This window comes from Stegodyphus dumicola, chromosome 1 (genome assembly GCF_044657685.1).
Source record: "Stegodyphus dumicola isolate Sdum_Otavi_A_Nest chromosome 1, ASM4465768v1".
Lineage (NCBI taxonomy): Eukaryota > Metazoa > Arthropoda > Arachnida > Araneae > Eresidae > Stegodyphus > Stegodyphus dumicola.
This window is the reverse complement of record NC_140768.1, coordinates 87109864-87124301: the sequence shown is the minus strand read 5'-3', so window position 1 is coordinate 87124301 and position 14438 is coordinate 87109864. Positions and strand designations below refer to the sequence as shown.

Below are 14438 nucleotides of genomic sequence, written 5' to 3'. Positions count from 1 at the left end.
GAAAATATTCATATTTTGGCAGTTTCAAATTTCAAAATGATAATAATAATTTTGGACAAATAAATTAAATCTAACTTTAAATACAGTCCCATGGTTCCTATACTTATATTTGAGAAAATTTTGTCAAATTTCTTGTATTTTTATTTGTGTTAAAAAAAAAAAAAAATACAAGAAATTTGACTCCCATATGACAAAAATAAACTAGGATATTTAATTTCAAAATTTCCAATTTCTGATGTCATTTTCAACTTGTCTCAAGAGATTGGTTAATTAACTTACATTAATCTGAGGAAATGAGTTTAAATGAAGTGCAGCAAAAAATGTGTATCATTTAACTAGCATAGAAGGAAATCATATGGTGTCCACATCAGATTTTTTGATAAGAATTTCTTAAAAAAAGCAAAATTATTGGATCTATGTTTCAAGACCTTATGAAATGTCTTCTGCATCAGTGAACTTTTGTGAGCTGCAAACCACCAGCTGCAAAACGGTACAAATAAGGAGAAATTTTTTTACACGAATCAAGAGCAGTGAAGATGTTCACATGTTCTCTTCAATTAGTGTCAGTCAGTACATGTAGAACTCAATTGCTAGGCTTAGAACACAATTCCAAGTTCTTTCAAATTGCATTGTGGACAGTTGATGATAAAGAATTAATCTCTTCTGTCAATTTTCGGAGAGATACATATGGATCTATTTCAGCACATCATTATGTAAAAAGGCATGGTTTGTACAGAATTTTTTAAGATAAATGGTGCTATCTTAAAAATAATGAGATATTTTGAGAATGTTTGGTTGTGTTTTTATTAGTGCCAAAGAAGTTACTGGCCTGTAATGACAGGAATAATAATTGCACGTCTCAAATAAATGTATTATTATTGTGTGTACGAAACAAGTTTCATACATGGCTCACTTATTCACGAATACTGTGGATTACTAATATTAAGACAGAAAGCACTCCAAGAAGATTTGTAAAGATGCTAACATGGTACCCACAGCACATGGCATCTTCCAAGCCACAGTCATTTTGCCAAAATTTAGAGAACCATCTTTGGATCTTATGATATTCAAAACATCTCTATTATACATTTCCTTGACATTTTTATGGCATTTACTGTTTACTGCACTATAGCTTTTTTTTATATATATATCTTAGTAAAGCATGATGGGTTTAATGTGCTTTTTTTTTTTTTTTTTTTTTTCTGTGCTTCCACGCCGCTTTGTGGCGCGCAGCACAGGGAAGGAAGGCGAACCCTCCTCCCTGAGTTTAACCAATGTTTTTGCCAGACGAATCTGACCATCGGTAATGATCCTTCCGCAGGTTCACCTACGGAAACCTTTTACTTTTACTTGTACGACTTTTACTTCCTCTAAATCAGTGTTTCTTAACCTTTCTAGCGAGTCGCACCCCATTGAATCTGAAAATATATCTCCACACCCCATTGAAAAATGTGTTTTAATTTTTTTAGTCTAGAAAAATACATTTTTTGCGAAACTTATTGTTTATTGAAAAACATTGTACATTTTATATAAATACAAAACAATATTATTTTTCTTAATGACTAGTCTATTGTTGTTTGTTCATTATTCAATCCGGGTCTGTTGTTGTTTGTTCATTATTCAATACTGGCGAAGCGAGGTTCCTTTTTTTGAAAGACATACGCGTAAGTCATCACTTGCATTTAAGCGATTTCTCGCTTTAGTTTTTATATGCAAAAGCGATGAAAATCCCATTTCGCACAAGTAGGTGGTAGCAAAGGGTAAGAGGAACTGCAGTGCTCTGTTCGCCAACTCTGGATAACGTTGTAACTGTGAACACCAGAATTGTTGCAATTCTAATTGTTCGAATTCCATTTGAACATGTCCACTTGCTCGCATTTCAATAAGTTGCTCATTTTTCAGATCACTATCATCCATCAAATTTAAGTCAAATAGAAATGGATCCAGTATCCATCTCTGAGTTTTGGTAATATTTCCAGTAGAAAAATATCCATTGAATGATTCACTCAATCGTCTCAAATGTATTACAATGTCGGGTATAATTGTATTCTTTTCATTTTTCGCAATAACAGAATCAAGCAAGGGAAAGTTTGCAAAAATTCCCTTTTCTACTCGACGTATCCAAATTTCTAATTTTGCGATAAATGGAGATAATTTTTCACTAGATATTATTATATTTATACCAAATCCTTGCATTGATAGATTCAATTCAGTTAAATGGCTAAATATGTCTGCTAAGTAGGCCAGCCTCAGCATAGCATTATTACTCTCAAAATCTTTTACTAAATAACAGTTTTGACTACTCAGTAATTGAATAATTTCCTCACACAATTCAAAAACTCTGTTAAGCATGCGACCCTTAGATAACCATCGTATTTCGGTGTGATATGGGAGCACGGTATGATCAGCACCAATTTCTTCGCAAATGCACGAAAAATGCGATGATTAAGCACTCGCCCTTGGATGTATTTTACTACATTTACTGCTGTAGTTATATGTTGTTTTAAACTTTCTGGTAATGCTTTCGACGCAAATGCATAACAATGCAACATGGAATGCGTTATTATAACTTCCGGTAATTCTCTCTTCATGTGTGAAAAAAATCCTGAATTTTTGCCGAACATTGCTGGGGCTCCATCAGTACATATTGAGCCAATCACATTCATTGGTAATTGATATTTAGTAAAACAATCTTTGATGCGATTGAAAGCATCAATTCCTCTCGTATTCACCTCCAATAGCTCACAAAATAGATATTCTTCTATCACCTCTTTTTCCTTCACATACCTGACAAATACCAAAAGTTGGCTACAATTATCAACATCAGTTGACTCATCCAGTTGCATGCTTATTTTTAGTGGACTGATTTTTATGTCTTCAATTACTTGCATTAAAATATCTTCACTGAGATCTTGTATTCGCGATCGTATAATATAATTCGATAATGGAATTTGTTGGAATTTTTTATGTGCTTCCGAATCTAAAACTGTTTTAGCAATAATTAAAGCAGAAGGTTTTATCAACTCTTCAGCGATCGTGTGAGGTTTCTTTCTTTCTTTTTTTTTTTTTTTTTCACATAAATATGCCACGTGATATGACGCTTCTAATAAAGGTTTTTGAATTGCTGGTCCGCGCAATTTTAGGATAGTTCCACTGGTATCAAACCCAGCCTTCTTTGATTCCAAACTGTTCATGCTATGCGCTTTTTCGCCACCATGCAGATTGTTGAAATGTTGTAATAACTTTGATGGTTTGAGATTACTGTTTGAAAATATTTTGAAACACAAGATGCATTGCGTTCGTTGTGTGACATCTTTTTCGGTTGTGCAGTAAATCCATAACAGGCATACTTATCGTTCCATTGTTGTTTTTTGACATAGTGGGGTTCACTATAATCGATTTAATTATTTAGAAATAATGTAATATAATATATATAATGCTTTTACGTTTGTAATATCACTGAATACTATTCGGCTTGAACGGGCAATTAAGAATGTATTAGTCTCAAGAGGTTTCTGGACAAGTCAGAATACACAATACACATGTCGCAGACACAATAGTTGACTCAACTGACTCAACCTAACACAGCCGCAGTAGATCCAGATACAAATCTGTGAATTCGTAGATTCTATTGGAGTAGCACATATTGGACTCAGCGCATGCGCAAGCTGGGATAACGTTCTCTGCTTGTATTCTCACAAAGTTTTTTTCTTTTCCCCATCACCTAGCTGCCTGTTCGCATTCGTTTGTAGCGTTTTATGCCTTTTCGTAGCGTAGTGTATATACCCATCGGCATCGGCTCTTTCCTGTGTTCTTTTGCCGATAAGTGAGCTAGGTGCTACCAATTTTTATGAGCTTCAATATTGTGGACACTATTATAGATCTCAAATATTTTATTATAAGAAATTTAATAAATGTTATTTAATAATTTTTATGGCTATGTAGGGGCTTGTCCCGCACCCCCCAAAATGCATTCCCGCAGCCCCGGTTAAGAACCACTGCTCTAAATGATCTGGTGTGTGTGTGACTGGCATTTGCTTGAGGAATTATTAAAGCAGTAACTTCGTAGCAGTGTTACCTGAATGAAGTTGTCTCTTCTGAGTGATATTTATATATCTGTAAAAATTCATTTATTTAAACACTTTAGAACATTTTGTAACAAATCATGTCTGAAAAACAGCATTACTTAATGAGATGACTCGGTAGATTGGCTTTTCTTTGTCAGGGTTCTCTTGAATCCTAGTGTTTGGACTGCTATTATGCACATAGCTTTTTTATCTGTAATATTTTCGGGAGAATATAATGTGCTTTGCAAATAGAATTTTGTGTAATGCTGTACACTGAGGAGGGGCATATGCTCTCTGTAGTCTTGTGTGCTTTTGTTTACTCATCTTTTACAACAATATCATGATCCTTTTCAGTGACATTAATTTTGGTGGTTTCAGCTGGGCCCCTGGAATGTATTTAATTTTAGTGCATGTTCAAGCACATTTAAACTTATTAATACAGATATAATCATCAGTATTAGTGCAGAATCCCAGTAACTTCAACTCTGATATGGGTTACCATCTGCTTTTTTAATAAGAAATTTTTAGTTGTGTGGAATTTCGGTCTGGGTTATAAAACTGGAAGCCCATTTTTTTCTAACTTTTTCGAATACAATAGATATCACTGATGTGAATTATATAATGTATTTTGTGAAATAGTGGTATAATTTACTATTTTTCCGTTAAAGTTATTTAAATAAAAAAATGTCATTTCCCATTTATGTATGTTTTGTTTTTATGGTTTCCGTTTATTACATGTTGTATAGTGGTTAATCATGTATAATCGTATAATCGTGTAGAACAATCATTTTAAATCAAGGTCTTATCTTTTTGTGTAGAAAAAAGTTGGTATAAAGGGAAGAAACTAAAAAAATTCTTATTGATTTCACTACAAACTTTGATTTATTAAATTACAGAGATAAAATCCTAAACAATGCAACTTTTATCAATGTTTAAATAATGTGTATTAATTTAATAATAAGATGTATGACCATATCACCAATAATTAAAAATATCATATTCACATTACATTATAAGCTTCATATGTGGTTAGACAACAGAGTAATAGTTAGAGTGTAAGATTAGAAATCGTAGCTTTTCTAAATGATATTAGTCACCATTAAGAGATCAAGACAATGATCCAGTGTCTGATTGCTAAAAAAAGACATAAAAAACTCAAATGCAGATTTTACGTTTATATTTTTTAAACCTAGAGCTAAAAAGAATCATTTAAATAGTTTAAATATTATAGAAAAATTTGGAAGGCTACCTAAAAGTGAAGATCTGGTGTGTATTTAATTACGGCAAAGCACACTAGGGCTATCTGCCTAAGGGGAGGGATGCCTTCGTGGAGAACTTTCTAAGGGAAACTGGCTCGTATACACGTTACACATGGGGAAAACCACGAAAACACCCATGCAGCCAGCCCGTTCGCGGGATTCGAACCTCGGACCGAACTACCAGTGTTCAGCGACTTTACCGCTCGGCCGCTGGTGGGCAGTGAAGATCTGAGGCAAATGCCTTGTTTGCCCTTGCTTAAATCAGGCTCTGAGGTAATTTCTTTGCCATTATTGTTTTAATTCCTTTAATTCTTATTGAAAAAGTTTGTAAGATGTGAGCATTAACACAGTGCTGGTTGAAAGTTGCCCTAAGTTAGCTTAACTGCTTGCCTGATTATCCCGAGTTATCTCGGGTTCGTATATATTGCAGTTAATTATTATCCTGTGAAAACTCGGGCAAAGCAGAATTTGTTAGTACGATTTCTTTTATCACGGTTTTATTCGGTCTGGAGAAAATGAAAGGAATGATTGGCAATTTGCCAAATTTTGTTGGTTGCGCGATTCTTTTGGAGGAACTGGTCACGTGTTTCCCTATTGTATTGTATACGTTGGCTTGTGGATTAGTAATGTATAAAGAAGGATGCATGCGTTGAAAAAAAATAAAATGATGGCGATGATGCAAGATAGCGAAAGCGATGATTTTTCAGATAATAATTATGAAGAGGTGGGAAAAAAAATCAAATCCAACGAGACAGTGTACTCTGTGCTTCCGTGAAAGAGATTCCAGTGGTAAGCCAGTAAGAAAAGAGACCAGATACCAGTGTAGAATGTCGGGCATCACTCTGTGTTGTTCCTTGTTTCAAAAACTATCATACAAAGATTAATATTTAACTTTTTTCTATTTGCCCGAGATAACTCGGGATAGTAAACTAATATTAAAAATAAATGCTTTTACACCTTCAAAAATTAAAAATTCAACTTAAAACCTACATATTTTGATTTGTTTCGTTTTGTTGTATTTAATAAAAAAATGTGATGATTTTTTGCAATTTTTTTTCAAAAACATTTGTTAGGGAAGCGGTTAAAAATGACATCATTTGTGGTGTTAATGAATTATGGTGCCATCTCATAAAATTTGCACCATATTTACAAACAATTCTTGTGCAGCCAACTGGTATGAGATATTCAAGCCCAGCATTCTCACTACTTTATCCTTATTACTAATTTTCAAGTCTACTGTGTTTGACAAACTCTTAATTTTTTTAATAGTTACTTTTGCTTATTATTAGATTTTAATTGTTTCTAATTGTTGCATTTTATAGCAGTATAATCTACTACAAGGGTTGCTATATCTATTTCTGGTGTAATAATGAAAAACAAATGTTTATGATTGGAATTGGTTTTATTGGTATTCAAAATATTCTCCATGAAGATTAATGCAATTTTTGCATGCTTTTGAACCGATTTTCGAATCACTTTTTCCACTCCGATTGAGGTAACTCCAAAACATGTGTTTTGAATGCATCAACCGCTTCTTCGGGTTTTGCATATCGCTGACCACATAATTTGTTTTTGATGTGCAAGAATAAAAAAGTCATTGGGTGCCAAATTAGGTTGTAAAAAATTCCTTTGTTTGAGCCGATGTGTGAGAGCTTGCTTTGTCATGTTGAAGAATGATTCGCCTCTTCTTCTGCCCCCCCCCCTTTTTTTTTTTTTTTTTAATTTCCTCAATAACTTCTGGCAAACAAATGGTCATGTACCATTTGAAATTGACTGTCCCTGCATTGCTTTAACATCTCTGTTACCACATGACCAGTAGTGCCGAAGAGATGGGCAACGATCTGCGTCGATGTTCTTCTTTAGCAAACAACTTTTGATAGATTTGGCTTATCTTAAAAGAACCATACAGGCAATTGCTGTTGTATTTCAAGCTCATATGCATAGATCCATGATTCGACACCTATGTAGATGTTATACATAGTCTTTGATGCACCTCGGAACATATTTTTCTAACATTTCCTTGCACCATTCGACACAAGCCTTCTTTTGAGCGTTTACAAATTATGCAGGATCCAACACAAACAAATCTTTTTTCTTGTTATACTAATACCCAAAGATGCATCAATCTCTTGATATGTCACATGATTATCTCACTTTATCAATTCATGTGCAGCATCGATATTTCCTGGCACAACAACCAATTTTGGATAGCCTTTATGGGAACGAACGTCGAGCACGATTAAATTCGTTATACCAGATTTTTACAATGCTGTAGGATGGTACTTTATCACTGTACTAAGAATTAAGTTCATCAAAACACTCTTGATTTGATAATCCAAGACAAAAATTATGAAAATTAATCGCACGAAAATGTTCCCAAGTCAATTCCATTTTTTTGCCGAAGATAAGAATTGTTCAGTTTACTGTAAACAATACAAATCACACTAAAATGGCAAAATGTTCTCTAGAAGTTATGGTTAAAAATAACAAATTTTTTATTGGAATCTTGTATGGTCACCTAGCAACACATACTTTTGCCAAGGCCAGAAATATAAATAGCCACCTTTATATATTAACTTACTGTTGATAGCTTATATTCTGATAGCTAAGCACAAAAGATAAAAGCTTTAAAAATTATTTAAAAAATTTCATTTCTTAAGTTATTATTTCATGAATTACTTCAAATTTAAGCCATACTTTTTATTCAGATTTTTAAGATGTGAAATTAGAGTGCAGCTATTCAATAGTGATTATTTTAACATCTTTTTTCTGCCAATCTCCCACTCCTCATTGATTAGGTCTTGATAGCTCAGTGTCTTTTGCAGGTTTGAAAAGATATCATTGATAAAATTATCAAAAAATCTGTATTAAATTGTTGCATTATTAATAATTTAAATAGCACTGAAGGTGATATGCTCTGGTGCAGTGGTGAAGATAATTCAAGTTCCGATAGTGAAGTTGTGGAAAGTGATAGTATGTCTGAAGATCTTCAGTAAATAAAAAAGTTTCTTATTTTTCAATACCTGGGAATAAATCATTTTCTTTTTATTATTTTTTTCAATTTCCCAGTTTTAAATCCTACTGCAATTTGCATTCAAGGACGGCTTAAGTTTGAAGTAATTTAGTATTACTGAATTACAGCTCTCTACTGTAAAAGAAAAATTTTATGTAGCCCTTTATTTGTAAAAGGATTGTGCATCACTGAAGTTTTTTATATTTACCAACTTTTGTTGTTCCTATGGAAAGCTTTTTGATACACTAACGTTACTTTTGTTAGTTATTCTTCTAATATGAAAGGATCTTGGGCTGATCCATGAATTTATAGGTAGAAAGAAAAGAGGCAGAAAACATCTGTCATTGGCCAAGGTCCTTGGGCACCTTGTAAGTCATAATTTGACTTATTAAGCTCTATCCCAGTTTTTATGTAGAATATCTCAGGTTCTACGAATCCCCTGCTCTTCTCACTTAGCAGTTGCTTGATGAGAGTTTTCAGCTGAACAGGATTTTAAGCATCTCTTGCCAAAGAGACACTTTACATCACAACATCCATATCTTCTCCATGATTCAAACTGGAGCCCACTGCTGACAATCAACCTTCATACCACCAATCAGGGTGGTACTAATATTTTTTAATGGACTTGTTGATAATTTTGCTTAAATCACATTTTTGTTTGTTGTTTTTTTAAAATTGTTTTTTAAATGTTTTGAAAACATTCTTTTTTTTTCCCCCTCTCTCAGATTTGGATTATTGGAGAATATATATCTGTCTCATACAGCAAACTGTGTAGACCAGAAGTCATTGCTATATTTTTTGAAAGTTTAGAAAGTACCACATATGAAGCATTGTCTTATCTTCAAGAATCATCAGATGATATGTTCCTGAAACTTCTCAGCATTGCTTTAACCACTCTTTCAAAGGTGATCCTGTTAAAAGTCCTTGCTTAAAAGATTTTTTTTATTATTAGTTAGATGTATAAAGTTATTAAAAATTACAGTAAAAGTTTGGTAGTATGGCAAGTTCCAGGTTTGATAATGCTTAATTGTTAGATGTGTTGGATTATTGGACCTTAGAACATAATTCAGTAAAAACAATTTTGTAAACATAATTTAAACTGCTGTAAAAACGCTGTATTTTAAATGAAGCTGTGCATAATATTAACTCATAAATGAACTTAATGATTGAATATTAAAAGATAAACTGAAATCTGTGTATAATTTATTTATTATTCTTAATCAATTTATGTTTTGGAAACTACCATACAGCTGTTCTATGATGACTTTTCATAGTTTCAATGTCCATCTTTTCATCAAAACACTGTTGAGTAGAGTATGAAGATTCATTACTTCTGTATTGTTTTACAGTTGTTATGCTATGCAAATTTTACATATATATTTAATGCTTCAGTAGCCTTTCAACAAGTAATATCAATTAAACTTTCTTCCTTTTCATTCTGTGTTTCTTTTAATAGTAGTTTAATTTTCCACAAATAACTCATCTTTGCCTTTCTTAATTCATTGATCTGATTTTGTTTTTAGAAAATGCTGTTAAGGAATTGTATGAAAAATCGGTTTAGATTCAGCTAGGCACACTTTGTTATTTTACAGTTATGCTACTATTTTAAAATACCAGTTCATTTCTGAGTAATCATGAGATGCTGTCAGATGACTTTGCCACCTGTTTGCCTTTTAACTACAAAAGATCGCAGTTAAAGTAAAAGTTTAAAATAAAAGTATTCATTAGAACTTCAACCTGGGTTTATCTGAAATGAAAGTGTAGCAGAAGCTCAATTCTGTTAGCTTGCTTGTAACCAAAATACATGTTCAAAGTGAATCAAATGTAGAATTGTAGAATACATAATTAACATGGCTAATTGAACTTTGGATTCCCCTTGCTGAATGAAAACAAATCATGGCTAGCAGACACTTAAGCCAACAATTTAAATTTCAACAGCAGAAAGAGACAGAACACATAGCCTATGCTCAGTCTGTGGTGCCAAGCTCTCTTCTCTTCCAAAAAAACCTGGAAAGTAAAAACTTGCTTATACTTTATCTAATTTGCATTCTGGTGATAATTGACAAAAGTAGAAGTGATAGTAAATCCAAAATATTAAGATTACTGAGTTAATTCAGTTTAAAGTCTTATACAGTTATTGTTTATTACTTCTTTTCATACTAGTCTAGTGTCCCACAAATAGTTCATCTTTGACTTCCTTAATCCTTTCACCACAATTAGTCTTTATAAAGTGTAACTAGAGAATTGTATGAAGGAGAACTTTGGATTGAGTTGAATATTTTTTCTCTCTTCAACAGAATTTTGGTCCATAGCTTTGAGCTATAATGATGTTGTCCCAGAGTTGATGCTTATGCTACAGATTACATCAGAATAATTTTCTTGTGACCTCATCAATAACACTACTATTGGACGAATAGTCATCAGACCTTCACTGTAATAATATCTTATAGCTTTTACTATATTTTTCAGCAATATATTCAACACATAATATTCTTCTTCTTGACTGAACATACCTAAACAGCCACTGATGGATTAAAAACTTTTAGTTTTAAGATAGCATACATTATATATAATAAATTCTTTTGTTCAATGTATCATATCATGTCTTCCCACAATTAGTAAGATTTCCTGCATTGTACCATACATTGAATATATTGCTGTTGTGACTTATGTCACTTGTCTGATAGTAACATCAGATCAAATTTACCAATTTTATTGTAGCCAAGGGCAAAATTGTACCTGTTGTTGGCCTAGGTGCCTTATAAGTGACACTGCCCAGCTGCATCTTAATTTCGATAATGAACCCCTTGGGTTCTTCTTAAAAACTGGACATACCCCTGGGGGTTAAATATGAGGGTTTCCCACTCCTCCCCCCCCCCATTCTACAACTTCTTGAGAAACTTTTGGCTTGACAGTATTTTAACTGCCATCATGCTATAAAGGCATTAACATCCATGCCTTTTCTAGGATTTGAACCCAGGCCACGACTATGATAGGCAGTTCCCGTACCACTGTGCAAACAGGGGAGAATATTTAATATGTAACTAACCGAAGTTTTCATGACTAAAGAATATGATTTACATATTAATGTATATTTACATTTTTTCTCTATTTATAAAATTAGAAAAGGTTATTTCTTTATTATTATTGAATTGATCATGCTACTTTCTTTGATTTTATCATTCTTCATAATTAGTTGTGTAATTATCTTAAATATCATTACTGTTTTTGTGAAAGTATGAATTTTATGAATGTAGAAATTCTGTGGCTCTCTGTACAATATGTAGTCATGTATTTCACTTTTGTATTTGAGAGCCCACCAGCGGCCGAGTGGTAAAGTCGCTGAACACTGGTAGTTCGGTCCGAGGTTCGAATCCCGCGAACGGGCTGGCTGCATGGGTGTTTTCGTGGTTTTCCCCATGTGTAACGTGTATACGAGCCAGTTGCCCTTAGAAAGTCCTCCACGAAAGGCATCCCTCCCCTTAGGCAGATAGCCCTAGTGTGCTTTGCCATAATTAAATACACCATACACACCACCATTTGTATTTGAGAATACAAAGTGGAATAAGTGACAAATCCAAAGTAAATATAATTAACAGTAGTAAAAAATTTAAAGCATTCAGTGTAATAATTAGCACAAATAAAGAAAAATATCACTGATCGCAGTTTCATTGGAGCTTAATCTAACATTATCATAAAATTCTGATTGGAATTTTTTCATCTGTGAATGATGTGATCACAGTCTTGCAGGATGTGATTTCCTATCTTAGACACATTGAGCATTAGATGGTGTGAAAAGCTGTGTAATGAAATACCTGTACAGCATTTAAGCACGTTTTCTTCCGCAGAATATCATATGAAGTTTAGAATGACAGTATCTGTTGCTGCAGACAGAAACAATTTCTAATTTTTTTCAAGAAAATTGTTTTTTGAATTTCTGTGAAAATATTTTCTCAATTTTTAAAACATTTAGAGACACTCTGCTCCCTTCTGTATGTATATATATGTAGAATGTGACTTAATTCACAGCATGAGAGCACGAAGTAATATTTAAATGGTTTATTTAATAGAAAGAAATAAAAGTAATTAAGAAAAGTATATAAAGATGAAGTTAACGGTATGCAGGATTAACTTAAGATGAAGTCCTTTTACACCTAAAGGCATAACATCAAAAGCACAATCTAAGTTCATAAACTCTTGAAGACGTGTGAGCCGTCTACTCACTTCTGCCCTCCGCTCTTGACCAGGTCTCAGCGCTGTCTGGGATGATTCTTACTGCGCTGGGTGATGCTATACTGATGACGTCATAATCCTGGTATTCTAATTCAGCATTGGACGTTGATGACTCCCACAGCTTCGGCCAGCCTGAAGAGGCATCGTCCTCGATGTCTGTTGAATGGACATCACTATCGTGTACCTGCAAAGATAATAAAAAAAAAAAAAAAAAAAGGAAAAAAGAAAGTATCAGGTCCTTAGGTTTTGAGCTAAGGACCTGAACTAAGGACAAGCATTAAATCAATTTGACCATGGCTTCATATGGTCAGCCGCAGTAGATGTCAAATTCGGTCCTTCATGGCATCCTACTTTCTCGACTTCATATCTGTCATTTGGTCGAACAGCTATGATTTTATACGGTCCATGAAACTTAGGTCGTAGTTTCAAACCAGTCCCATATTGAGTTCTCTGAATGGCTACCAAGTCGCCAATCTTGTATAGTTTAGGTTTCTTACGTTTTTTGTTGAATTGTTTACGGTTCTCTTCTTGTATCTTCAAAATGTTGTTTTTCGCATCTTCTCTCATTTCATCACGTTCTTGCATCAATTGTTTTAGATATTCTTCATTCAATATCTCACTAATTCTCAAATCTTCTTTGTTCTTCATTTTCGTGCCTATGAGAAGCTCAAACGGTGAATATTTTGCACTTCTCGTAGTCGTACTGTTGATGATTCTCTGAACATCTGGAACATACTTAAACCATTTCGTTGAATCTTCATGTGATAATTTTGACAAAACAGGAATCAAAATTCTATGAATTCGCTCAATTTGTCCGTTACCTCTTGGAATACCGGTAGTAATTTTGACATGTTCTATTCCTTCTTCAGTACAATAAGCTGAAAATTCTTTCGATGTAAAGGCACTACCTCGATCTGAAATGATTCTGGCTGGATTTCCAAATACAGTCTGTTGTTGCTTCAATTTTGAAATAACTTCTTGCGTAGTTGGTGATTTCACTGGATAGAACCAAGTAAATTTCGTAAAAGCGTCGACAACAGTTAAAATGTGTTGGTATCTCTTGTTCGTTGATGGAAGAGGTCCAATAAAGTCGATATGATACGTACTCAAGGGAACGTTTTCTTTCGGTACAGGATGAAGAAATCCTTCTGCTTTTCCTTGCTTCTTGTTGTACAGTATACATTCTATACAGTTAGCAATTACTTTTTCAACTTTACATTTCAGTCTGGGAATATAGAATTCTTGCTCTACAGCATTAACAGTTTTATCTACAGCAAAGTGACCTTTTTTATGTACCTTCTGTATGCTTTCATTCTGTAAGGATTCTGGCACTACTAGAAGATCTTTACCATTTTCAAATTTGTACAAAATATCATTTCTCATGAAGAATCCATTTTCTTCTCCCTTCTCAACTAAATTCTTTATCAATTTCACTTGTTCATCTTCATTCTGTTGTTGTACTAACCAAATCTTTTCAGTTACATCGGATGTGTATGATGTTAAAATTAGAGCATTTCTACTTAAAGCATCAACATGTTTCATTTGGCTTCCTGAACGATGTACAATTTCATAATCAAATTCTTCAATAAACATTGCCCATCTTGTAATTTTAGGAGTTAAATCTTTTTTATCTAAAGTTTTCTGAAAAGCACTACAATCAGTTACAATTTTGAATTTAGTCCCTAACAAATAGTTTCGAAATTTCTTCAGAGCTTCTATTACTGCAAGGGCTTCTAATTCGTAACTACAGAGTTTCTCTTGCTGCGGTGAAGTCTTCTTATTCATATACTGGATTGGGTGATAATTACCATCATCAGACAATTGGAGTAATACCGCACCAAAGCCTTGACTATTAGCATCAGTATG

General features: G+C 33.4%; 1 protein-coding gene across 3 annotated transcripts in view; it reads left to right on the top strand.

Moving 5' to 3' along the window:
* The window catches only part of LOC118200846 (AP-5 complex subunit zeta-1-like), a 108441-nt gene that overhangs the window by 77007 nt on the left and 16996 nt on the right, over positions 1-14438 (top strand). For 2 of the 3 annotated variants that reach the window (XM_085817529.1, XM_085817533.1), the window contains exon 17: positions 9065-9244. The exons of the other annotated variant lie outside the window; for it this stretch is intronic. In XM_085817529.1, coding sequence (XP_085673655.1) covers positions 9065-9244 — 180 coding nt within the window. The remainder of the gene's footprint in view (positions 1-9064; positions 9245-14438) is intronic. 3 annotated transcript variants of the gene reach the window in all.